The sequence below is a fragment of the Macaca nemestrina genome, chromosome 6 (assembly GCF_043159975.1).
Source record: "Macaca nemestrina isolate mMacNem1 chromosome 6, mMacNem.hap1, whole genome shotgun sequence".
Classification (NCBI taxonomy): domain Eukaryota; kingdom Metazoa; phylum Chordata; class Mammalia; order Primates; family Cercopithecidae; genus Macaca; species Macaca nemestrina.
The window spans coordinates 163,410,709-163,434,788 of NC_092130.1; the positions used below are offsets into that span (position 1 = coordinate 163,410,709).

The window sequence follows — 24,080 nt, forward strand, 5'->3', positions numbered from 1 at the left end:
CAGGCCACTGTAATCCAGTCTGGGGGACAGAGCGAGACGCTATCCCAAAAATAAATAAATAAATAAGATAAAATAAAATAAAATAAAATTGAAATAATATTTTCCTATTCCTCTCACACAGGGCAGTTTCTTTTCAGAGTATCTCATAAATCACTCGTTTCCCTATGAATTAGACATTTTTTCCCAGACATTTAAGTTTTCTAAGGTGCAACTTCATAAAATGTCTCATTTTTACTGTAAATTTTTTGTTGTTGTTGTTGTTGTTGTGAGATGTGAACTTTGCGATTCTGTGAGGAAGACAGAATTCTGAAATGCCCCCTGCATTTCCCGCCCCTCAGAGACTTGCCCTACATCTGCCCCTCCCTTGAGTGTGGGCGGAGCCATGAATTGAGGAGCCGCCCAAATCCCTGATTAGATTAAGGATACCCTGAACCAATAGCTATTAAGGGCTGGGTCTAATTCAATCATCTGAACTCTTTATAAGGGACTGAACCTCCTTGAGATTCCATTCCCTGAGGGAGATTCCTCAGCATTGGCTGTGCAGACCCAGGGAGCCCCACAGCGCAGACCCAGTCAACACATGTAGGAGCTGAGAGCATCCTCCCAGCAGCAGGCAGAACAAACAACTGGGCCTGGGTCTCACAACCCTGAGGCATTGAATTCTGCCACCAACTCGAATCAGATCGAAGCCAGACCCTTCTCAGGTGAAGGCAACGACTGCACAGTCAGACCCTTCCTGGAAGTCCCTCGTGTGACTCTGAGCAGCAGGCAGTCACTTGGCTCAGTAGAACTTCTGACCTGTGAGTTGGGGTTTGTTTTAAAGACCCAAAATTTATGAGAATTTATTATGCATTGATCTGAAACTGGTATACTCTCCATCCACAAGTTTCTTCACATTGCGGAAGTGGGAAAACCAGTGTGTGTTTGTGTGTGGGAGCGGGAGGCAGGGAGTTGTGTCCAGTTGTGGTTAAACTGTGGCTCAGCAGAAACCCAGAAGCTGAAATCTGTGAATGGTTCTCGTTGCAGATCCATAATCAAACCACCCCAGCCGGAACTTCCGCCTCTACAGCGCTGTCAGAGAGCAGACCTGAATCCCACCCGGGCAGGCAAGCAGGTGTGTCTGCTGAGATGTTCGCCATGCCCCGAGGTCTGAAGGACAGCAACATGGATGGAATCCCTGAGGACCTAGATGGGAACTTGGAAGAACCCAGGTTTCAGGAAAGGGAGCTCAGGAGTCAGGATGTCATGGACCTCACGGAAGGTGACAATGAAGCCTCAGCCTCAGCTCCTCCTGCAGCCAAAAGACTGAAGACGGACACCAAAGGAAAGAAGGAGAGGAAGCCCACCGTGGATGCAGAGGAGGCTCGGAGGATGAGCACCCTGCTGTCCGCCATGTCTGAGGAGCAGCTGGCCCGCTATGAAGTGTGTCGCCGGTCAGCTTTCCCAAAAGCACGCGTTGCACATCTGATGCGGTCTATCAGTGGCAGCTCGGTGTCTGAGAACACGGCCGTTGCCATGGCTGGAATAGCCAAGGTCTTGGTTGGAGAGGTGGTGGAAGAGGCCCTGGACGTGTGTGAGATGTGGGGAGAAACGCCCCCGCTTCAGCCCAAGCATTTAAGGGAGGCTGCTCGCAGGTTAAAGCGCAAGGGCCTCTTCCCCAACAGCAACGACGGAAAAACCATGTTCTTTTAGGCCCACGGCCAGAGGGACAGGTGTGGTCCTGAAGGGAGAAGTACTGCATCCATCTTCCCATGACGGGACCGTGTTTGCTGGAGCTTCTGCATCTCAGTCCACCCTGCGTTTACGTAGAACTTTAACATCTTTCACAAACTGACATTTGTCTTCCCCAGATGAGGACAGTGACTTGTTTCATAATCACTTTGACTAAATATTTCTGCTTCCTAGGGCATACAGAGGCATCTTTCCCTGTCTGCGTAGTTGGAAGAAGATGAGTGCGCGGGCCTTCAGTTGTTTGTGGGCAGGGAGATGCTTTCAGAGGGGGACACGTCTTCCAGGGGACTTGTATGGTTTTATGCTGAAGCCTGGAGTTGCTGTGTCTTAACTTTGACGATTAGGTCTGGTTTCAATCAATGCAGCCTGCGGAGACTTTTCTCTTGTGTTATTCTGCCCTGGAGGCTGTGCCTGAGCAGGAGCCCTGCAATTGTTGTCCTTGTATGTCGTTTACATTCTTGTATGGATTGTTTTGATTCATCATTGAACTGTTTCCAAACTGAAGAAATAAAAACAAAATTACAAAGCGTTATTTTCTCTTATTTGACTCTTCTCATATACATTCCTCCCTCCTTTGCTTTATGTCGGCAAGTGGTCATCTACATTATTGGCAATTAACATAGCGTAGGAGAATTTTATAAGACTAGAGAGCGAGGAACAGAGTACGAAAACCACCTGTCTGTGAACACCCATTTGTAATGATCATCTGCACTTTAAAAGACACAAATAGAGAGAGCTTATTGATCCTTCAGGTTTGCTTCATGTGGTCATATTACCAGTGCTTCTATAGGCACCCAAATTTAGTTTAAAACACTGTCACAGAGCATCTTGATTTTACTCTTTCTATAGGCCATCTGCGCAGAAAATCGAAACTGAGTACAGCAACGTAGAAAAGAAATTATTGACATATGGAACAAAGTAGGTTCATCAGAAGGTATAAAGTCATCCCACAGTCTCCTTGTATATACTCTACTTTACCTTTATTGTGTTCCAGATTACCTTTATTATATGGAACAAAGTAGGTTCATCAGGAGTTATAAAGTTATCCCAACGTCTGTTTATACATTCTCTCCTTTACCTTTACTATGGCAAAGAAGACTTTTCCATCTTAAAATAAAGATCTGAGATTTATTATCAAATCATTGTGAACATTCCCATTCACTTTGGGAATCCAAGGGGGACAGATCACTTGAAGTCAGCAGTTCAAGACCATCCTGGCCAACATGGTGAAACCTTGTCTCTACTTTAAAAAACACAAAGATTAACCCGGCGTGGTGGTGTGCACATTGATTCCTAGCTACTCTGGAGGCTGAGGCAGGAGAATCGCTTGAGACCAGAAGGTGGAGGTTGCAGTGCGTTGAGATCAGACCACTGCAGTCCATCCTGGGGCGCAGAGCGAGACTCTGTCTGAAAGATAAATAAGTAACTAAATACATAAACAAATAAAATAAAATTGAAATGATATTTTCAAATTCCCCTCACCCAGCCCAGTTTCCTTTCAGAGCATCTCATAAACCACTCGTTTCCCTATGAGTTAGACATTTTTTTCTCAGACATTTAAATGTTCTAATGTGCCACTTCATAAAATGTCTCATTTTTACTGTAAATGTTTTGTTGTGGTTGTTGTTGTGAGACGTGAACTTTACGATTCTGTGAGGAAGACAGAATTCTGAAATGCCCCCTGCATTTCCTGCCCCTCAGAGACTCGCCCTCCATCTGCCCCTACCTTGAGTGTGGGCGGAGCCATGAATTGAGGAGCCGCCCAAATCCCTGATTAGATTAAGGATACCCTGAACCAATAGCTGTTAAGGGCTGGGTCTAATTCAATCATCTGAACTCTTTATAAGGGACTGAACCTCCCTGAGATTCCATTCCCTGAGGGAGATTCCTCAGCACTGGCTGTGCAGACCCAGGGAGCCCCACAGCGCAGACCCGGTCAACACCTGTAGGATCTGAGAGCATCCTCCCAGCAGCAGGCAGAACAAACAAGTGGGCCTGAATTCTGCCACCGACTCGAATCAGATCGAAGCCAGACTCTTCTCAGGTGAAGGCAACGACCACACAGTCAGACCCATCCTGGAGGTCCCTCGTGTGACTCTGAGCAGGAGGCAGTCACTTGGCTCAGTAGAACTTCTGACCTGTGAGTTGGGGTTTGTTTTAAAGACCCCAAATTTGTGAGAATTTATTATACATTGATCTAAAACTCATATACTCTCCATACACAAATTTCTTCACATTGCGGAAGTGAGAAAACCAGTGTGTGTGTTTGTGTGTGGGAGCGGGAGGCAGGGAGCTGTGTCCAGTTGTGGCTAAACTGTGCCTCAGAGAAACACAGCAGCCAAAATCTTTGGAAGGTTCTCGTTGCAGATCCATAATCAAACCACCCCAGCCGGAACTTCCGCCTCTACAGCGCTGTCAGAGAGCAGACCTGAATCCCACCCGGGCAGGCAAGCAGGTGTGTCTGCTGAGATGTTCGCCATGCCCCGAGGTCTGAAGGACAGCAACATGGATGGAATCCCTGAGGACCTAGATGGGAACTTGGAAGAACCCAGGTTTCAGAAAGGTGAGCTCAGGAGTCAGGATGTCATGGACCTCACGGAAGGTGACAATGAAGCCTCAGCCTCAGCTCCTCCTGCAGCCAAAAGACTGAAAACAGACACCAAAGGAAAGAAGGAGAGGAAGCCCACCGTGGATGCAGAGGAGGCTCGGAGGATGAGCACCCTGCTGTCCGCCATGTCTGAGGAGCAGCTGGCCCGCTATGAAGTGTGTCGCGGGTCAGCTTTCCCAAAAGCACGCGTTGCACATCTGATGCGGTCTATCAGTGGCAGCTCGGTGTCTGAGAACACGGCCATTGCCATGGCTGGAATAGCCAAGGTCTTGGTTGGAGAGGTGGTGGAAGAGGCCCTGGACGTGTGTGAGATGTGGGGAGAAACGCCCCCGCTTCAGCCCAAGCATTTAAGGGAGGCTGTTCGCAGGTTAAAGCGCAAGGGCCTCTTCCCCAACAGCAACGACGGAAAAACCATGTTCTTTTAGGCCCACGGCCAGAGGGACAGGTCTGTTCGTGAAGGAAGAAGTACCGTATCCATCTTCCCATGATGGGACTGTGTTTGCTGGAGCTTCTGCATGTCAGTCTACCCTGGATTTACCCTCAATCTTGATGTCTTACAATGTGAAGTCGGCCTTACCTAGATGAAGAGAACAGATTTTCATAGTAGCCTTGGCTAAATGTTTGGGCCTCCAAGGGCATATTGAAGCATTTTTCTACGTCTTTCTAGTTGGAAGAAAAAAGGTGCCTGGGCCTTGAGCATCCTGTGGACAGGTAGCTGCCTTCAGAGAGGCAAGGCCTTTCCAAGAGATTTGTATGGTTTCATTCGGAAGCCTGGTGTTGCTGTGTCTTAGCTTGTATGCTTATGTCTGGGTTTCCGTAAGTGAAGCTTCCAGAAATATTTCCCAATTGTTGTCCTTCTGTGTATTTTCAATGCTCATATGTATTTTCGTGACTCATCACAAGAACAGTTAAACTGGTAAACTGTTTTCCAAACTGCAGAAATAAAAATAAAATCACAAAGCATTTTTTTCTCTAAGTTGACTCTTCTCCTATTCCTGCCTACTGTGCTTTCTGTCAGCAAGTGATGCTTTACTTTTTTAATATGTAATATAGTATCAATGCTTCATGGAAGTCTAGAGAGACAGAAACCAATTCCAAAACACCTTTCCTCAACCAGTCATTTGTAATGGTCGTATGTGCGGTTCAAAAGACACAGGGAAAGCCTATGGATACTTCACGTTTGCTACACATGGTGATATTACCAGTACTTCCAGAGACACTGAAATTTAGTTCAAAACATTGCTTTAGAGTATTCTTGATTCTATTATTCCTTCTACTGATGATCCACTCAGAAAATCAAACCTGAGTACAGAGACATTGGAGAAGTTATTAAAATATCAGACAAATAGGTTCATCACGAGTTACAAAGCTATTCCATCCTCTACTTGTACATACTCTGCTTTCCATTTATTATGGAAAAGAGTAATTTTTCATTATACAATAAAGACCTGAGATTTATTATGGAATCACTGTGAACCTTCCCAGCACAGCTCCCAGATATCCACGGTGCTATTTCAGTCTTTTTACCTTTGCCATGTGCCCCCTGAATCACAGAGTATAAGCAAAAAGGATGTAAAATCCCCCAGGTTCAGCTGTAATATTGAATGGAGAGTAACATGTACTCTTTCTTCCTGCAGCCAAAGATACCCCCATAAAATATAGTTTTATTTCCTCAGACACTCAGCTTTTGCTCTTAAACTAATACGTATTGTACATAGAATATGTCTTTGGGTATGACACAAATTTCTAAACTTTACCAAGTATGGGAAATTCTGTTTCATACCTCCATATTCTGACATTGTTTAGCTTTCCTTTTATTTTACCAACTTCCGTGTAAAGGCGTATAACAAGTTAGACCAGTGTGTCTTAGAGAGACACAAGGAGGGTACAGGTTCTTGGAAGAACTGATGGAGATGGGAGGGCTCTCTCAGGAATTAAAGTGCTTGAGCAACCAAAAGAAGTAAGATCCAAGAGACTTCATATCTCCCAGTCTTTAGATTGCTGTCACCTCATTCCTTTCCCATGGCATTGAGCAATCTTGGAAGCTGTATTCTGGCAGACGTGGCAGGTCTAGCACTTTCTGAACACTAGAGGAAAAGAGAACCTGGCCCAAGCAGCCTGATTTGGAGACAAGCATCTGCAGAGAACAGTACCAGTGATTGCACACACAAGCTTCGAACATTTTTCTGGCCCCTCATAGAACTCAATACTTTGAGTGGGGTCTGAGTAAAGCTGACCTGAAATTCCCATCAAGGTCTCAGAGGTCAGCTCAGGAGCAGGAACACAGCATTGTTTTCGCAGAGAGGAAAACTGGATTAGCTGAGAAGGTTCAGTGTAATTACACCTGGCTTTTTTTTTTTTTTTTTTTTTCACTTTAAGTTTTGGGAGTCATCTGTAGAACGTGCAGGTTTGTTACAAAGGTATACATGTGCCGTAGTGGTTTGCTGCACCTATCAACCCATTATCTAGGCTTGAAACCCCACATGCTTTGGATATTTGTCCTAATGCTCTCCCTTCCCTTGCCTCCCTCCCCCTGACAGGCCACGGTGTATGATACTCCCCTCTCTGTGTCCATGTGTTCTCATTGATCAACTCCCACTTATGAGTGAGAACATGTGGTGTTTGGTTTTCTGTACCTGTGCTAGTTTGCTGAGAATGATGGTTTCCAGTGTCATCCATGTCACCATAAAGAACACGAACTCATTCTTTTTTATGGCTGCATAGTATTCCATGGTGTATATATGCCACATTTCCTTTATCCAGTCTATCATTGATGGGCATTTGAGTTGGTTCCAAGTCTTTGCTATTGTAAACTGTGCTGCAATAAACATACATGTGTATGTGTCTTTATAGTAGAATGATTTGTAATCTTTGGATATATACCCCGTAATGAGATTGCGGGGTTCAATGGTATTTCCGGTTCTAGAGCCTTGAGGAATTGCCACACTGTCTTCCATAATGGTTGAACTAATTTATACTCTCACAGACATTGTAAAAGTGTTTCTATGTCTCCACAGCCTTGCCAACATCTGTTGTTTCCTGACTTTGTAATAATTACATACTAAATCTTCTCAATATATAATATCATATGGCCACAGCTCTCAAGAAAGAAATCTGTAGAAAGTGGTTTCTTTCCAGGAGAAATCTTTGACAGCTTTCATGGCTGATTATATTACATGTTAATGACAATAAAGTTTTTCCTGGAGCTTCATTACTATTCTTAAAGACTATCTCATAATGTACATTTGGAGACTGCCTAGAAAAATGTGGTCTCTGATTGGATGCTGGTAAAGTGGTGACAAGATACCTAACAAAGTGAGTATACTTGACTGTTTTCCATCATTTTCTATTTTGGAATAAGCTTAACATCCTCAGTGCCTGCCTTTGCCCCTCACAAGTAATTAGCGTATGCCTAAATAAAGTTTAAGCAAGCTAGCTCCACTATTCCCAAGCACATATTATCTAGGGTCTAGTCTTTAGAAGTATAAAGTTCAAAGCTTCAAAGTACAACCGGCCAGGTGTGGTGGCTCACGTCTGTAATCCCGGCACTTTAGGAGGCCAAGGCAGGCAGATCACGAGGTCAGGAGATGGAGACCATTCTACCTAACACGGTGAAACCCCGTTTCTACTAAAAAAATACAAAAAAAATAGCTGGGCATGGTGGCGGGGGCCTGTAGTCCCAGCTGCTCGGGAGGCTGAGGCAGGAGAATGGCGTGAACCTGGGAGGTGGAGTTTGCAGTGAGCCGAGATTGTGCCACTGCACTCCAGACTGGGCGACAGAGTCAGACTTGGCCAAAAAAAAAAAAAAAAAATGTACAACTACATAAAAAGATATATCCAAACTAGAAAGGTTTAAAGGATAAATTGATGGATTTGTGTTTCCTATGGAAGAGGGAACAAAGCACAGTGCTAATATACATATATTACTTAGTTTAAAGATAGGAAAGCATGAATCTTTTTATTTTCTCTGTAGTTTGCCTTGTGACATTACCACTCAGAGAGATGTTGATACTTCACTTTTCTAGTGTTTACTGATTTCAAGACAAGGTGATGATATTGAATCTCCTTAGGAGCCACCCTGATACTGGAACTCCATTTTATTGTGGTTATACATTTGTTACCGTTTATCTTATATTCATGGTATTGGATCAATTACACATCGCTATAATTACAAATAATGTTCAAATACACAAAATACTTAATGGTCAAATCCTACACTGAGAGGGAATTTTATTTTTAATTTTTGTGTTCTTATAGAATAATTTGGAAAATAAAGTAACAATTGAATTTTATCTTGTATGAAAATGTATTGTCATCATATGTATATCTGTTTTAGAGAAGCACAAAACAGAAACAAACATGTTATTTCGGCCATAAACCTAGTTTACAATGGGGCCAATTCCTTGGAGGTGAAGGCGTGGAAAGGAGTGCCCAGATTAGACGGGGTATCTGGGGTCTGTGCTTCTCTCAGTTTTCCATGCGGCTCCTAGAGTGTGTTACCATTCTAACATCATCACATATCACTCCCTGACATGAAACAGTCTTGGTAGGAAAGTAAAAAGAGTCATTTTCAAGAAGAAAACTGTTTTTCAATTTCACTTTTATTTTTACAAGCTGGAAAAGAGGTGCTTGATTCCCCAGGAAAAGCTACGGAAACGTGCTAAATGTTTACAAGGGCAACTACTCCAGTACTCTTAGAAAGCCCAGGACCTTAAGGATAGAGTATTGTAAGGGAGGACTTTGTTGTATCTCCTTAAAATCACATATGAGCAAAAATCCTAAGTTATATCCACTTCAAGATTCCGTGTGAATCCACCATAGTCTCCTAAAAGGGTTTCTTTCTTCTCTCGAAAAACAGTTCCCTGTCCACAGGAGGCTCAAGGTCCATGTACCTTTGTTCTTCCAACTAGGAAGCCCTAGAACAATGCCTGCTCATACATGGACCTCAGGGACCCAAATATGATGATGATGACGCTGACGGTGATTGTTATTTTCTTGAGCCAGGGTCTCCCTCTGCCAGCCAGGTAGGAGAGCAGTGGCTCCATCTCAGCTCACTGGGATCTCCACCTCCAGAGCTCAAGAGATCCTCCTACCTCAGCCTCTGGAGTAGCTGAAAGAGCAGGCACCAACCACCACATTTAGCTTTTTTTTTTCCCACTTTAATTGTAGAGAGGAAGTTCCGTCATGTTGCCCAGGATGGTCTGGAACGCCTGAGTTTAAGTGATCCGCCAACCCCGCTCTCCCAAAATGCTCTCTGTCGCCTATAGTCCCAGCTACTCAGGAGGCTGAGGCAGGAGAATGGCGTGAACCTGGTAGGCGGAGCTTGCAGTGAGCCGAGACCGCGCCATTGCACTCCAGACTGGACAACAGAACTAGACTCCGTCTGAAAAAAAAAAAAAAAAAAAAGAGGAAATATAGACAATGAGATGTATCTATTTTAAATATGAATAAATAAATCAGTAGTTGAGTGGTTGCAAGGGACCAACGGGGAAGGAAAAGTGCAGAGAGTGGACACAGTGCATTTGTACGGAAGTGAAACTAGTCCATAGAATACAATAACGGTGGGCACGTGTAATTATGCCTTTGCTCAGATCCATGGAATATACAACAGCCAAGTGAATCCTAAGAAGAGCTATGGTCTTGGAGTCAGAGTGACGTGTCAGTGTAGGCTAAATGATTGTAGCCAAAGTCCCAATCTAGGAGAGAAAGTTGATAATAAGGGGGCCTATGAATATGTTGGGGGAGAGGATATCTGTAACCTCTGTTCCTTTTGCCCCATTTTGGCATGAACCTAAAGGTTTTCTATGAAATGAGCTCTATTTTTAAAACAGTAATGTAAACTTATTTTGTGAGTGTTGATTATCCTGGAATTTCCTGTTTGGTGCGTGATATATGCATTGCATACATGGGCATTAAATTTCTACTACACATATCAGAGAAGCCTGTTAACCGTGTATTGAAATAGGGGCCTTTTGTTTGTGTGTTGTCTCTTCTGCTTTGCCTTTTCTCATGGAGCCAAAGGTATGAAGGTAGCAGCTGTGGCCTCGGTTCAGCAGCAGCTCAGTAAACTCAGGGTCTTCACTGGGCCTCATGGCATTTCCAAAGTTGGAAAATGGAAACAAAGCTCAGCCCCAGTACCAAGGTAAGAAAAAAAACAGGCGGCCTCAGTGACAGGCCCATAGGACCAGTTGATCAAAAAGCCACAGCTTCGCCTGAAGGCTACCCGCCGATTCCCATGAATGTCACTTTGGGAGAGAAAAATGCCCCCAAGAGCATCCCTGTTAGAGGTTTTCTATCTTTCCCTCCCCGTTTCACCTCATCCTCCGGGAACCTGAGAGACACCTCATGATCGCACCCTTGGTGTTTTGCAGCAGTCACCAATGTCGTGTAACATGCAACTTTACTCCTATGTCTTTTTCATTGTAATGACTTCCATGTAAACTTTCAGAATCTCCTTGGAACCCAGAATTTTATCTAACTCGCACCTACCATCCCTCCCATGATGCACACAGCAGAGGTTCCGCCCTCCCTGGGGGTGTGTGCAGAATCCGGGGACTTGATTGGGTTTTCACAGCCCTGGTGAGATTGAGGATCTAGTGAAGCAGGGAGTACAATGGAAGGTAGCAGGGAGGGCCTAATGCAATCATCTGAGCTCCTTATAAGAGGCAGGGCTTTACCGAGACCACAGAGATCTCCAGTCAGAAAGAGACTGCCTGCGAGGGAGATTCCTGGCTGCTGCTGTGTAGACCAAGGAAACCCACGACACTCCAGGAAGACTAGAAGCCCGGCCTCCGACCCACAGACCTGAGAGCTGGTAAGTCTGGGGCTGGGTTTGCAGGGACTAAGTGTGTGGGAGAGTCATGCGCATGGACCTCAACTCACAGGCTCTCTGAATCCTGTCCACAGCACCACTGCCCTCGTTTTCAGACGCCAGCACCGCCTGCAGCAGGCCAGGCTCAGCCCAAGGAGAGCGGAGAGGCTAAGACCCCGAAACATGGCTCGCACCAAGCAGACCGCCCGGAAAGCCACCAACTGGCAGGCCCCCAGGAAGCCCCTGGCCACCAAAGCAGCCGCCAAAAGGGCGCCGCCTAGAGGAGGGATCAAGAAGCCTCACCGCTACAAGCCTGGCACCCAGGCGCTGCGGGAAATCAGAAAGTACCAGAAGTCCACGCAGCTGCTCCTGCGCAAGCTGCCTTTCCAGTGCCTGGTGCGCGAGATCGCTCAGGTCATCAGCCTGGACCTGCGCTTCCAGAGCGCGGCCATTGGCGCCCTGCAGGAGGCCAGCGAGGCCTACCTGGTGAACCTCTTTGAAGACACCAACCTGTGTGCCATCCATGCCAGACGTGTCACAATTATGCCCAGAGACATGCAGCTGGCCCGCCGCATCCGCGGAGAGGGTGCTTAAGAGCCCACGCTCCTGGGAAACGTTGCACTCTAGAGGACTTCTTTTCTATTTGGTTGTGTTTTCTTTTTTCTCTTCCCCCTGTAACTGGTAGTTCTGATGTGAGAAGTTTTGTTCTGTTTTGGTTTCTTTTCCCTCCTGGGGTCCAAAGGTAGCTAAGCATAGGATTGCCAGTGGAAACGTAGGCAGAAATCAGGTGGCGGTTGTGTCTGTGTGTGCTTCTGTTAGGAAACGTCTCATCTACCTTGAGGCTCCCAAGGCACTAGTGTCAAGTGGAAATGTGTCTGTGAGCGAGTTTCAGTTCAACTCTGTAAAATTATAAAGAAATCTGTTTCTTTCTTTACTATGTCTGCATATGGGTTCCGTAAACAAAGTAAATTTCTTATTAATGAGAGCTAAAAGATGTTTATTGCATTTTATGAAACAGTAGATTCCAGGTATACTTGGAGGTTTTATGTATGCAACTGTGTTTTCAATGTTCCCTGTCTCCTGTGATGTTTCCACTAGTTTGCTATGAAAATACGTTAAACTTCATTGTCTACAATTTGAATAAACTCTGTATTTACAAATTACTGCACATTGTGGAAGCAGTGTGAGTAGAATCCAGTGGAGTATATCTGTGATTTGAAGGGAGTCAGAGGCACCCATTGGGAGTCTGATGCAGTCCATCTCTGGTGGCCTATATCCCGGAGTGTGGTCATTGTCTTGGTTGGAATGGTCAAGGCCTTGGTCAAGCAGGTTGTAGAAGAGGCTCTGGACATGTGTGAGATTTGAAAAAGAGATGCCCCTGAGAAAGCTTGCCTGCACATTTAAGTTTAAGGGCCACATTTTTATCAAGTACAAAAAATTATGTGATTTTCAGCCCAAGACGAGAAAAGTAATCCTGTTCCTGAGGGAAGAAGTACTGGCTCCGTCTTCCCAAAGATTAACCCGGCGTGGTGGTGTGCACATTGGTTCCTAGCTACTCTGGAGGCTGAGGCAGGAGAATCGCTTGAGACCAGAAGGTGGAGGTTGCAGTGCGTTGAGATCAGACCACTGCAATCCGTCCTGGGGCGCAGAGCGAGACTCTGTCTGAAAGATAAATAAGTAACTAAATACATAAACAAATAAAATAAAATTGAAATAATATTTTCAAATTCTCCTCACCCAGCCCAGTTTCCTTTCAGAGTATCTCATAAACCACTCGTTTCCCTATGAGTTAGACATTTTTTTCTCAGACATTTAAATGTTCTAATGTGCCACTTCATAAAATGTCTCATTTTTACTGTAAATGTTTTGTTGTGGTTGTTGTTGTGAGACGTGAACTTTACGATTCTGTGAGGAAGACAGAATTCTGAAATGCCCCCTGCATTTCCTGCCCCTCAGAGACTCGCCCTCCATCTGCCCCTACCTTGAGTGTGGGCGGAGCCATGAATTGAGGAGCCGCCCAAATCCCTGATTAGATTAAGGATACCCTGAACCAATAGCTGTTAAGGGCTGGGTCTAATTCAATCATCTGAACTCTTTATAAGGGACTGAACCTCCCTGAGATTCCATTCCCTGAGGGAGATTCCTCAGCACTGGCTGTGCAGACCCAGGGAGCCCCACAGCGCAGACCCGGTCAACACCTGTAGGATCTGAGAGCATCCTCCCAGCAGCAGGCAGAACAAACAAGTGGGCCTGAATTCTGCCACCAACTCGAATCAGATCGAAGCCAGACTCTTCTCAGGTGAAGGCAACGACCACACAGTCAGACCCATCCTGGAGGTCCCTCGTGTGACTCTGAGCAGGAGGCAGTCACTTGGCTCAGTAGAACTTCTGACCTGTGAGTTGGGGTTTGTTTTAAAGACCCCAAATTTGTGAGAATTTATTATACATTGATCTAAAACTCATATACTCTCCATACACAAATTTCTTCACATTGCGGAAGTGAGAAAACCAGTGTGTGTGTTTGTGTGTGGGAGCGGGAGGCAGGGAGCTGTGTCCAGTTGTGGCTAAACTGTGCCTCAGAGAAACACAGCAGCCAAAATCTTTGGAAGGTTCTCGTTGCAGATCCATAATCAAACCACCCCAGCCGGAACTTCCGCCTCTACAGCGCTGTCAGAGAGCAGACCTGAATCCCACCCGGGCAGGCAAGCAGGTGTGTCTGCTGAGATGTTCGCCATGCCCCGAGGTCTGAAGGACAGCAACATGGATGGAATCCCTGAGGACCTAGATGGGAACTTGGAAGAACCCAGGTTTCAGAAAGGTGAGCTCAGGAGTCAGGATGTCATGGACCTCACGGAAGGTGACAATGAAGCCTCAGCCTCAGCTCCTCCTGCAGCCAAAAGACTGAAAACAGACACCAAAGGAAAGAAGGAGAGGAAGCCCACCGTGGATGCAGAGGAGGCTCGGAGGATGAGCACCCTGCTGTCCGCCATGTCTGAGGAGCAGCTGGCCCGCTATGAAGTGTGTCGCCGGTCAGCTTTCCCAAAAGCACGCGTTGCACATCTGATGCGGTCTATCAGTGGCAGCTCGGTGTCTGAGAACACGGCCATTGCCATGGCTGGAATAGCCAAGGTCTTGGTTGGAGAGGTGGTGGAAGAGGCCCTGGACGTGTGTGAGATGTGGGGAGAAACGCCCCCGCTTCAGCCCAAGCATTTAAGGGAGGCTGTTCGCAGGTTAAAGCGCAAGGGCCTCTTCCCCAACAGCAACGACAGAAAAACCATGTTCTTTTAGGCCCACGGCCAGAGGGACAGGTGTGGTCCTGAAGGGAGAAGTACTGCATCCATCTTCCCATGACGGGACCGTGTTTGCTGGAGCTTCTGCATCTCAGTCCACCCTGCGTTTACGTAGAACTTTAACATCTTTCACAAACTGACATTTGTCTTCCCCAGATGAGGACAGTGACTTGTTTCATAATCACTTTGACTAAATATTTCTGCTTCCTAGGGCATACAGAGGCATCTTTCCCTGTCTGCGTAGTTGGAAGAAGATGAGTGCGCGGGCCTTCAGTTGTTTGTGGGCAGGGAGATGCTTTCAGAGGGGGACACGTCTTCCAGGGGACTTGTATGGTTTTATGCTGAAGCCTGGAGTTGCTGTGTCTTAACTTTGACGATTAGGTCTGGTTTCAATCAATGCAGCCTGCGGAGACTTTTCTCTTGTGTTATTCTGCCCTGGAGGCTGTGCCTGAGCAGGAGCCCTGCAATTGTTGTCCTTGTATGTCGTTTACATTCTTGTATGGATTGTTTTGATTCATCATTGAACTGTTTCCAAACTGAAGAAATAAAAACAAAATTACAAAGCGTTATTTTCTCTTATTTGACTCTTCTCATATACATTCCTCCCTCCTTTGCTTTATGACGGCAAGTGGTCATCTACATTATTGGCAATTAACATAGCGTAGGAGAATTTTATAAGACTAGAGAGCGAGGAACAGAGTACGAAAACCACCTGTCTGTGAACACCCATTTGTAATGATCTTATCTGCACTTTAAAAGACACAAATAGAGAGAGCTTATTGATCCTTCAGGTTTGCTTCATGTGGTCATATTACCAGTGCTTCTATAGGCACCCAAATTTAGTTTAAAACACTGTCACAGAGCATCTTGATTTTACGCTTTCTATAGGCCATCTGCGCAGAAAATCGAAACTGAGTACAGCAATGTAGAAAAGAAATTATTGACATATGGAACAAAGTAGGCTCATCAGAAGGTATAAAGTCATCCCACAGTCTCCTTGTATATACTCTACTTTACCTTTATTGTATTCCAGATTACCTTTATTATATGGAACAAAGTAGGTTCATCAGGAGTTATAAAGTTATCCCAACGTCTGTTTATACATACTCTCCTTTACATTTACTATGGCAAAGAAGACTTTTCCATCTTAAAATAAAGATCTGAGATTTATTATCAAATCATTGTGAACATTCCCATTCACTTTGGGAATCCAAGGGGGACAGATCACTTGAAGTCAGCAGTTCAAGACCATCCTGCCAACATGGTGAAACCTTGCCTCTACTTTAAAAAACACAAAGATTAACCCGGCGTGGTGGTGTGCACATTGATTCCTAGCTACTCTGGAGGCTGAGGCAGGAGAATCGCTTGAGACCAGAAGGTGGAGGTTGCAGTGCGTTGAGATCAGACCACTGCAATCCATCCTGGGGCGCAGAGCGAGACTCTGTCTGAAAGATAAATAAGTAACTAAATACATAAACAAATAAAATAAAATTGAAATGATATTTTCAAATTCCCCTCACCCAGCCCAGTTTCCTTTCAGAGTATCTCATAAACCACTCGTTTCCCTATGAGTTAGACATTTTTTTCTCAGACATTTAAATGTTCTAATGTGCCACTTCATAAAATGTCTCATTTTTACTGTAAATGTTTTGTTGTGGTTGTTGTTGTGAGACGTGAACTTTACGATTCTGTGAGGAAGACAGAATTCTGAAATGCCCCCTGCATTTCCTGCCCCTCAGAGACTCGCCCTCCATCTGCCCCTACCTTGAGTGTGGGCGGAGCCATGAATTGAGGAGCCGCCCAAATCCCTGATTAGATTAAGGATACCCTGAACCAATAGCTGTTAAGGGCTGGGTCTAATTCAATCATCTGAACTCTTTATAAGGGACTGAACCTCCCTGAGATTCCATTCCCTGAGGGAGATTCCTCAGCACTGGCTGTGCAGACCCAGGGAGCCCCACAGCGCAGACCCGGTCAACACCTGTAGGAGCCGAGAGCATCCTCCCAGCAGCAGGCAGAACAAACAAGTGGGCCTGAATTCTGCCACCAACTCGAATCAGATCGAAGCCAGACTCTTCTCAGGTGAAGGCAACGACCACACAGTCAGACCCATCCTGGAGGTCCCTCGTGTGACTCTGAGCAGGAGGCAGTCACTTGGCTCAGTAGAACTTCTGACCTGTGAGTTGGGGTTTGTTTTAAAGACCCCAAATTTGTGAGAATTTATTATACATTGATCTAAAACTCATATACTCTCCATACACAAATTTCTTCACATTGCGGAAGTGAGAAAACCAGTGTGTGTGTTTGTGTGTGGGAGCGGGAGGCAGGGAGCTGTGTCCAGTTGTGGCTAAACTGAGCCTCAGAGAAACACAGCAGCCAAAATCTTTGGAAGGTTCTCGTTGCAGATCCATAATCAAACCACCCCAGCCGGAACTTCCGCCTCTACAGCGCTGTCAGAGAGCAGACCTGAATCCCACCCGGGCAGGCAAGCAGGTGTGTCTGCTGAGATGTTCGCCATGCCCCAAGGTCTGAAGGACAGCAACATGGATGGAATCCCTGAGGACCTAGATGGGAACTTGGAAGAACCCAGGTTTCAGGAAAGGGAGCTCAGGAGTCAGGATGTCATGGACCTCACGGAAGGTGACAATGAAGCCTCAGCCTCAGCTCCTCCTGCAGCCAAAAGACTGAAAACAGACACCAAAGGAAAGAAGGAGAGGAAGCCCACCGTGGATGCAGAGGAGGCTCAGAGGATGAGCACCCTGCTGTCCGCCATGTCTGAGGAGCAGCTGGCCCGCTATGAAGTGTGTCGCGGGTCAGCTTTCCCAAAAGCACGCGTTGCACATCTGATGCGGTCTATCAGTGGCAGCTCGGTGTCTGAGAACACGGCCATTGCCATGGCTGGAATAGCCAAGGTCTTGGTTGGAGAGGTGGTGGAAGAGGCCCTGGACGTGTGTGAGATGTGGGGAGAAACGCCCCCGCTTCAGCCCAAGCATTTAAGGGAGGCTGTTCGCAGGTTAAAGCACAAGGGCCTCTTCCCCAACAGCAACGACGGAAAAACCATGTTCTTTTAGGCCCACGGCCAGAGGGACAGGTCTGTTCGTGAAGGAAGAAGTACCGTATCCATCTTCCCATGACGGGACCGTGTTTGCTGGAGCTTCTGCATGTCAGTCTACCCTGGATTTACCCTCAATCTTGATGTCTTACAATGTGAAGTTGGCCTTACCTAGATGAAGAGAACAGATTTTCATAGTAGCCTTGGCTAAATGTTTGGGCCTCCAAGGGCATATTGAAGCATTTTTCTACGTCTTTCTAGTTGGAGGAAACAAGGTGCCTGGGCCTTGAGCATCCTGTGGACAGGTAGCTGCCTTCAGAGAGGCAAGGCCTTTCCAAGAGATTTGTATGGTTTCATTCGGAAGCCTGGTGTTGCTGTGTCTTAGCTTGTATGCTTATGTCTGGGTTTCCGTAAGTGAAGCTTCCAGAAATATTTCCCAATTGTTGTCCTTCTGTGTATTTTCAATGCTCATATGTATTTTCGTGACTCATCACAAGAACAGTTAAACTGGTAAACTGTTTTCCAAACTGCAGAAATAAAAATAAAATCACAAAGCATTTTTTTCTCTAAGTTGACTCTTCTCCTATTCCTGCCTACTGTGCTTTCTGTCAGCAAGTGATGCTTTACTTTTTTAATATGTAATATAGTATCAATGCTTCATGGAAGTCTAGAGAGACAGAAACCAATTCCAAAACACCTTTCCTCAACCAGTCATTTGTAATGGTCGTATGTGCGGTTCAAAAGACACAGGGAAAGCCTATGGATACTTCACGTTTGCTACACATGGTGATATTACCAGTACTTCCAGAGACACTGAAATTTAGTTCAAAACATTGCTTTAGAGTATTCTTGATTCTATTATTCCTTCTACTGATGATCCACTCAGAAAATCAAACCTGAGTACAGAGACATTGGAGAAGTTATTAAAATATCAGACAAATAGGTTCATCACGAGTTACAAAGCTATTCCATCCTCTACTTGTACATACTCTGCTTTCCATTTATTATGGAAAAGAGTAATTTTTCATTATACAATAAAGACCTGAGATTTATTATGGAATCACTGTGAACCTTCCCAGCACAGCTCCCAGATATCCACGGTGCTATTTCAGTCTTTTTACCTTTGCCATGTGCCCCCTGAATCACAGAGTATAAGCAAAAAGGATGTAAAATCCCCCAGGTTCAGCTGTAATATTGAATGGAGAGTAACATGTACTCTTTCTTCCTGCAGCCAAAGATACCCCCATAAAATATAGTTTTATTTCCTCAGACACTCAGCTTTTGCTCTTAAACTAATACGTATTGTACATAGAATATGTCTTTGGGTATGACACAAATTTCTAAACTTTACCAAGTATGGGAAATTCTGTTTCATACCTCCATATTCTGACATTGTTTAGCTTTCCTTTTATTTTACCAACTTCCGTGTAAAGGCGTATAACAAGTTAGACCAGTGTGTCTTAGAGAGACACAAGGAGGGTACAGGTTCTTGGAAGAACTGATGGAGATGGGAGGGCTCTCTCAGGAATTAAAGTGCTTGAGCAACCAAAAGAAGTAAGATCCAAGAGACTTCATATCTCCCAGTCTTTAGATTGCTGTCACCTCATTCCTTTCCCATGGCATTGAGCAATCTTGGAAGCTGTATTCTGGCAGACGTGGCAGGTCTAGCACTTTCTGAACACTAGAGGAAAAGAGAACCTGGCCCAAGCAGCCTGATTTGGAGACAAGCATCTGCAGAGAACAGTACCAGTGATTGCACACACAAGCTTCGAACATTTTTCTGGCCCCTCATAGAACTCAATACTTTGAGTGGGGTCTGAGTAAAGCTGACCTGAAATTCCCATCAAGGTCTCAGAGGTCAGCTCAGGAGCAGGAACACAGCATTGTTTTCGCAGAGAGGAAAACTGGATTAGCTGAGAAGGTTCAGTGTAATTACACCTGGCTTTTTTTTTTTTTTTTTTTTTCACTTTAAGTTTTGGGAGTCATCTGTAGAACGTGCAGGTTTGTTACAAAGGTATACATGTGCCGTAGTGGTTTGCTGCACCTATCAACCCATTATCTAGGCTTGAAACCCCACATGCTTTGGATATTTGTCCTAATGCTCTCCCTTCCCTTGCCTCCCTCCCCCTGACAGGCCACGGTGTATGATACTCCCCTCTCTGTGTCCATGTGTTCTCATTGATCAACTCCCACTTATGAGTGAGAACATGTGGTGTTTGGTTTTCTGTACCTGTGCTAGTTTGCTGAGAATGATGGTTTCCAGTGTCATCCATGTCACCATAAAGAACACGAACTCATTCTTTTTTATGGCTGCATAGTATTCCATGGTGTATATATGCCACATTTCCTTTATCCAGTCTATCATTGATGGGCATTTGAGTTGGTTCCAAGTCTTTGCTATTGTAAACTGTGCTGCAATAAACATACATGTGTATGTGTCTTTATAGTAGAATGATTTGTAATCTTTGGATATATACCCCGTAATGAGATTGCGGGGTTCAATGGTATTTCCGGTTCTAGAGCCTTGAGGAATTGCCACACTGTCTTCCATAATGGTTGAACTAATTTATACTCTCACAGACATTGTAAAAGTGTTTCTATGTCTCCACAGCCTTGCCAACATCTGTTGTTTCCTGACTTTGTAATAATTACATACTAAATCTTCTCAATATATAATATCATATGGCCACAGCTCTCAAGAAAGAAATCTGTAGAAAGTGGTTTCTTTCCAGGAGAAATCTTTGACAGCTTTCATGGCTGATTATATTACATGTTAATGACAATAAAGTTTTTCCTGGAGCTTCATTACTATTCTTAAAGACTATCTCATAATGTACATTTGGAGACTGCCTAGAAAAATGTGGTCTCTGATTGGATGCTGGTAAAGTGGTGACAAGATACCTAACAAAGTGAGTATACTTGACTGTTTTCCATCATTTTCTATTTTGGAATAAGCTTAACATCCTCAGTGCCTGCCTTTGCCCCTCACAAGTAATTAGCGTATGCCTAAATAAAGTTTAAGCAAGCTAGCTCCACTATTCCCAAGCACATATTATCTAGGGTCTAGTCTTTAGAAGTATAAAGTTCAAAGCTTCAAAGTACAACCGGCCAGGTGTGGTGGCTCACGTCTGTAATCCCGGCACTTTAGGAGGCCAAGGCAGGCAGATCACGAGGTCAGGAGATGGAGACCATTCTACCTAACACGGTGAAACCCCGTTTCTACTAAAAAAATACAAAAAAAATAGCTGGGCATGGTGGCGGGGGCCTGTAGTCCCAGCTGCTCGGGAGGCTGAGGCAGGAGAATGGCGTGAACCTGGGAGGTGGAGTTTGCAGTGAGCCGAGATTGTGCCACTGCACTCCAGACTGGGCGACAGAGTCAGACTTGGCCAAAAAAAAAAAAAAAAAATGTACAACTACATAAAAAGATATATCCAAACTAGAAAGGTTTAAAGGATAAATTGATGGATTTGTGTTTCCTATGGAAGAGGGAACAAAGCACAGTGCTAATATACATATATTACTTAGTTTAAAGATAGGAAAGCATGAATCTTTTTATTTTCTCTGTAGTTTGCCTTGTGACATTACCACTCAGAGAGATGTTGATACTTCACTTTTCTAGTGTTTACTGATTTCAAGACAAGGTGATGATATTGAATCTCCTTAGGAGCCACCCTGATACTGGAACTCCATTTTATTGTGGTTATACATTTGTTACCGTTTATCTTATATTCATGGTATTGGATCAATTACACATCGCTATAATTACAAATAATGTTCAAATACACAAAATACTTAATGGTCAAATCCTACACTGAGAGGGAATTTTATTTTTAATTTTTGTGTTCTTATAGAATAATTTGGAAAATAAAGTAACAATTGAATTTTATCTTGTATGAAAATGTATTGTCATCATATGTATATCTGTTTTAGAGAAGCACAAAACAGAAACAAACATGTTATTTCGGCCATAAACCTAGTTTACAATGGGGCCAATTCCTTGGAGGTGAAGGCGTGGAAAGGAGTGCCCAGATTAGACGGGGTATCTGGGGTCTGTGCTTCTCTCAGTTTTCCATGCGGCTCCTAGAGTGTGTTACCATTCTAACATCATCACATATCACTCCCTGACATGAAACAGTCTTGGTAGGAAAGTAAAAAGAGTCATTTTCAAGAAGAAAACTGTTTTTCAATTTCACTTTTATTTTTACAAGCTGGAAAAGAGGTGCTTGATTCCCCAGGAAAAGCTACGGAAACGTGCTAAATGTTTACAAGGGCAACTACTCCAGTACTCTTAGAAAGCCCAGGACCTTAAGGATAGAGTATTGTAAGGGAGGACTTTGTTGTATCTCCTTAAAATCACATATGAGCAAAAATCCTAAGTTATATCCACTTCAAGATTCCGTGTGAATCCACCATAGTCTCCTAAAAGGGTTTCTTTCTTCTCTCGAAAAACAGTTCCCTGTCCACAGGAGGCTCAAGGTCCATGTACCTTTGTTCTTCCAACTAGGAAGCCCTAGAACAATGCCTGCTCATACATGGACCTCAGGGACCCAAATATGATGATGATGACGCTGACGGTGATTGTTATTTTCTTGAGCCAGGGTCTCCCTCTGCCAGCCAGGTAGGAGAGCAGTGGCTCCATCTCAGCTCACTGGGATCTCCACCTCCAGAGCTCAAGAGATCCTCCTACCTCAGCCTCTGGAGTAGCTGAAAGAGCAGGCACCAACCACCACATTTAGCTTTTTTTTTTCCCACTTTAATTGTAGAGAGGAAGTTCCGTCATGTTGCCCAGGATGGTCTGGAACGCCTGAGTTTAAGTGATCCGCCAACCCCGCTCTCCCAAAATGCTCTCTGTCGCCTATAGTCCCAGCTACTCAGGAGGCTGAGGCAGGAGAATGGCGTGAACCTGGTAGGCGGAGCTTGCAGTGAGCCGAGACCGCGCCATTGCACTCCAGACTGGACAACAGAACTAGACTCCGTCTGAAAAAAAAAAAAAAAAAAAAGAGGAAATATAGACAATGAGATGTATCTATTTTAAATATGAATAAATAAATCAGTAGTTGAGTGGTTGCAAGGGACCAACGGGGAAGGAAAAGTGCAGAGAGTGGACACAGTGCATTTGTACGGAAGTGAAACTAGTCCATAGAATACAATAACGGTGGGCACGTGTAATTATGCCTTTGCTCAGATCCATGGAATATACAACAGCCAAGTGAATCCTAAGAAGAGCTATGGTCTTGGAGTCAGAGTGACGTGTCAGTGTAGGCTAAATGATTGTAGCCAAAGTCCCAATCTAGGAGAGAAAGTTGATAATAAGGGGGCCTATGAATATGTTGGGGGAGAGGATATCTGTAACCTCTGTTCCTTTTGCCCCATTTTGGCATGAACCTAAAGGTTTTCTATGAAATGAGCTCTATTTTTAAAACAGTAATGTAAACTTATTTTGTGAGTGTTGATTATCCTGGAATTTCCTGTTTGGTGCGTGATATATGCATTGCATACATGGGCATTAAATTTCTACTACACATATCAGAGAAGCCTGTTAACCGTGTATTGAAATAGGGGCCTTTTGTTTGTGTGTTGTCTCTTCTGCTTTGCCTTTTCTCATGGAGCCAAAGGTATGAAGGTAGCAGCTGTGGCCTCGGTTCAGCAGCAGCTCAGTAAACTCAGGGTCTTCACTGGGCCTCATGGCATTTCCAAAGTTGGAAAATGGAAACAAAGCTCAGCCCCAGTACCAAGGTAAGAAAAAAAACAGGCGGCCTCAGTGACAGGCCCATAGGACCAGTTGATCAAAAAGCCACAGCTTCGCCTGAAGGCTACCCGCCGATTCCCATGAATGTCACTTTGGGAGAGAAAAATGCCCCCAAGAGCATCCCTGTTAGAGGTTTTCTATCTTTCCCTCCCCGTTTCACCTCATCCTCCGGGAACCTGAGAGACACCTCATGATCGCACCCTTGGTGTTTTGCAGCAGTCACCAATGTCGTGTAACATGCAACTTTACTCCTATGTCTTTTTCATTGTAATGACTTCCATGTAAACTTTCAGAATCTCCTTGGAACCCAGAATTTTATCTAACTCGCACCTACCATCCCTCCCATGATGCACACAGCAGAGGTTCCGCCCTCCCTGGGGGTGTGTGCAGAATCCGGGGACTTGATTGGGTTTTCACAGCCCTGGTGAGATTGAGGATCTAGTGAAGCAGGGAGTACAATGGAAGGTAGCAGGGAGGGCCTAATGCAATCATCTGAGCTCCTTATAAGAGGCAGGGCTTTACCGAGACCACAGAGATCTCCAGTCAGAAAGAGACTGCCTGCGAGGGAGATTCCTGGCTGCTGCTGTGTAGACCAAGGAAACCCACGACACTCCAGGAAGACTAGAAGCCCGGCCTCCGACCCACAGACCTGAGAGCTGGTAAGTCTGGGGCTGGGTTTGCAGGGACTAAGTGTGTGGGAGAGTCATGCGCATGGACCTCAACTCACAGGCTCTCTGAATCCTGTCCACAGCACCACTGCCCTCGTTTTCAGACGCCAGCACCGCCTGCAGCAGGCCAGGCTCAGCCCAAGGAGAGCGGAGAGGCTAAGACCCCGAAAC

The 24,080-nt window shown here is 45.0% G+C and overlaps 4 protein-coding genes and 1 pseudogene across 4 annotated transcripts; all 5 read left to right on the forward strand.

The window, feature by feature from the left end:
* Positions 1 to 1,371: 1,371 nt before the first annotated feature.
* On the forward strand, positions 1,372 to 1,724 carry LOC139363977 (TATA-box-binding protein-associated factor 11-like protein 12; annotated as a pseudogene).
* A 2,627-nt stretch (positions 1,725 to 4,351) lies between these two features.
* LOC139363978 (TATA-box-binding protein-associated factor 11-like protein 12) lies at positions 4,352 to 4,764 on the forward strand. The gene has a single exon (XM_071099220.1). The coding sequence runs from the start codon at positions 4,444 to 4,446 to the stop codon at positions 4,762 to 4,764; it is 321 nt and encodes a 106-aa protein (XP_070955321.1). The 5' UTR covers positions 4,352 to 4,443.
* A 6,569-nt stretch (positions 4,765 to 11,333) lies between these two features.
* On the forward strand, positions 11,334 to 11,744 carry LOC139363640 (histone H3.X-like). Its single transcript, XM_071097908.1, has one exon. It carries the CDS (start codon positions 11,334 to 11,336, stop codon positions 11,742 to 11,744), a length of 411 nt encoding a protein of 136 aa, XP_070954009.1.
* A 2,109-nt stretch (positions 11,745 to 13,853) lies between these two features.
* On the forward strand, positions 13,854 to 14,438 carry LOC139363979 (TATA-box-binding protein-associated factor 11-like protein 12). Its single transcript, XM_071099221.1, has one exon. It carries the CDS (start codon positions 13,875 to 13,877, stop codon positions 14,436 to 14,438), a length of 564 nt encoding a protein of 187 aa, XP_070955322.1. The 5' UTR covers positions 13,854 to 13,874.
* A 1,909-nt stretch (positions 14,439 to 16,347) lies between these two features.
* Positions 16,348 to 18,046, forward strand: LOC139363641 (TATA-box-binding protein-associated factor 11-like protein 12). The gene is made up of 2 exons (XM_071097909.1): positions 16,348 to 16,528; positions 16,846 to 18,046. Exon 2 carries the CDS (start codon positions 16,948 to 16,950, stop codon positions 17,509 to 17,511), a length of 564 nt encoding a protein of 187 aa, XP_070954010.1. The 5' UTR covers positions 16,348 to 16,528; positions 16,846 to 16,947; the 3' UTR covers positions 17,512 to 18,046.
* The last annotated feature ends 6,034 nt before the right edge of the window (positions 18,047 to 24,080 follow it).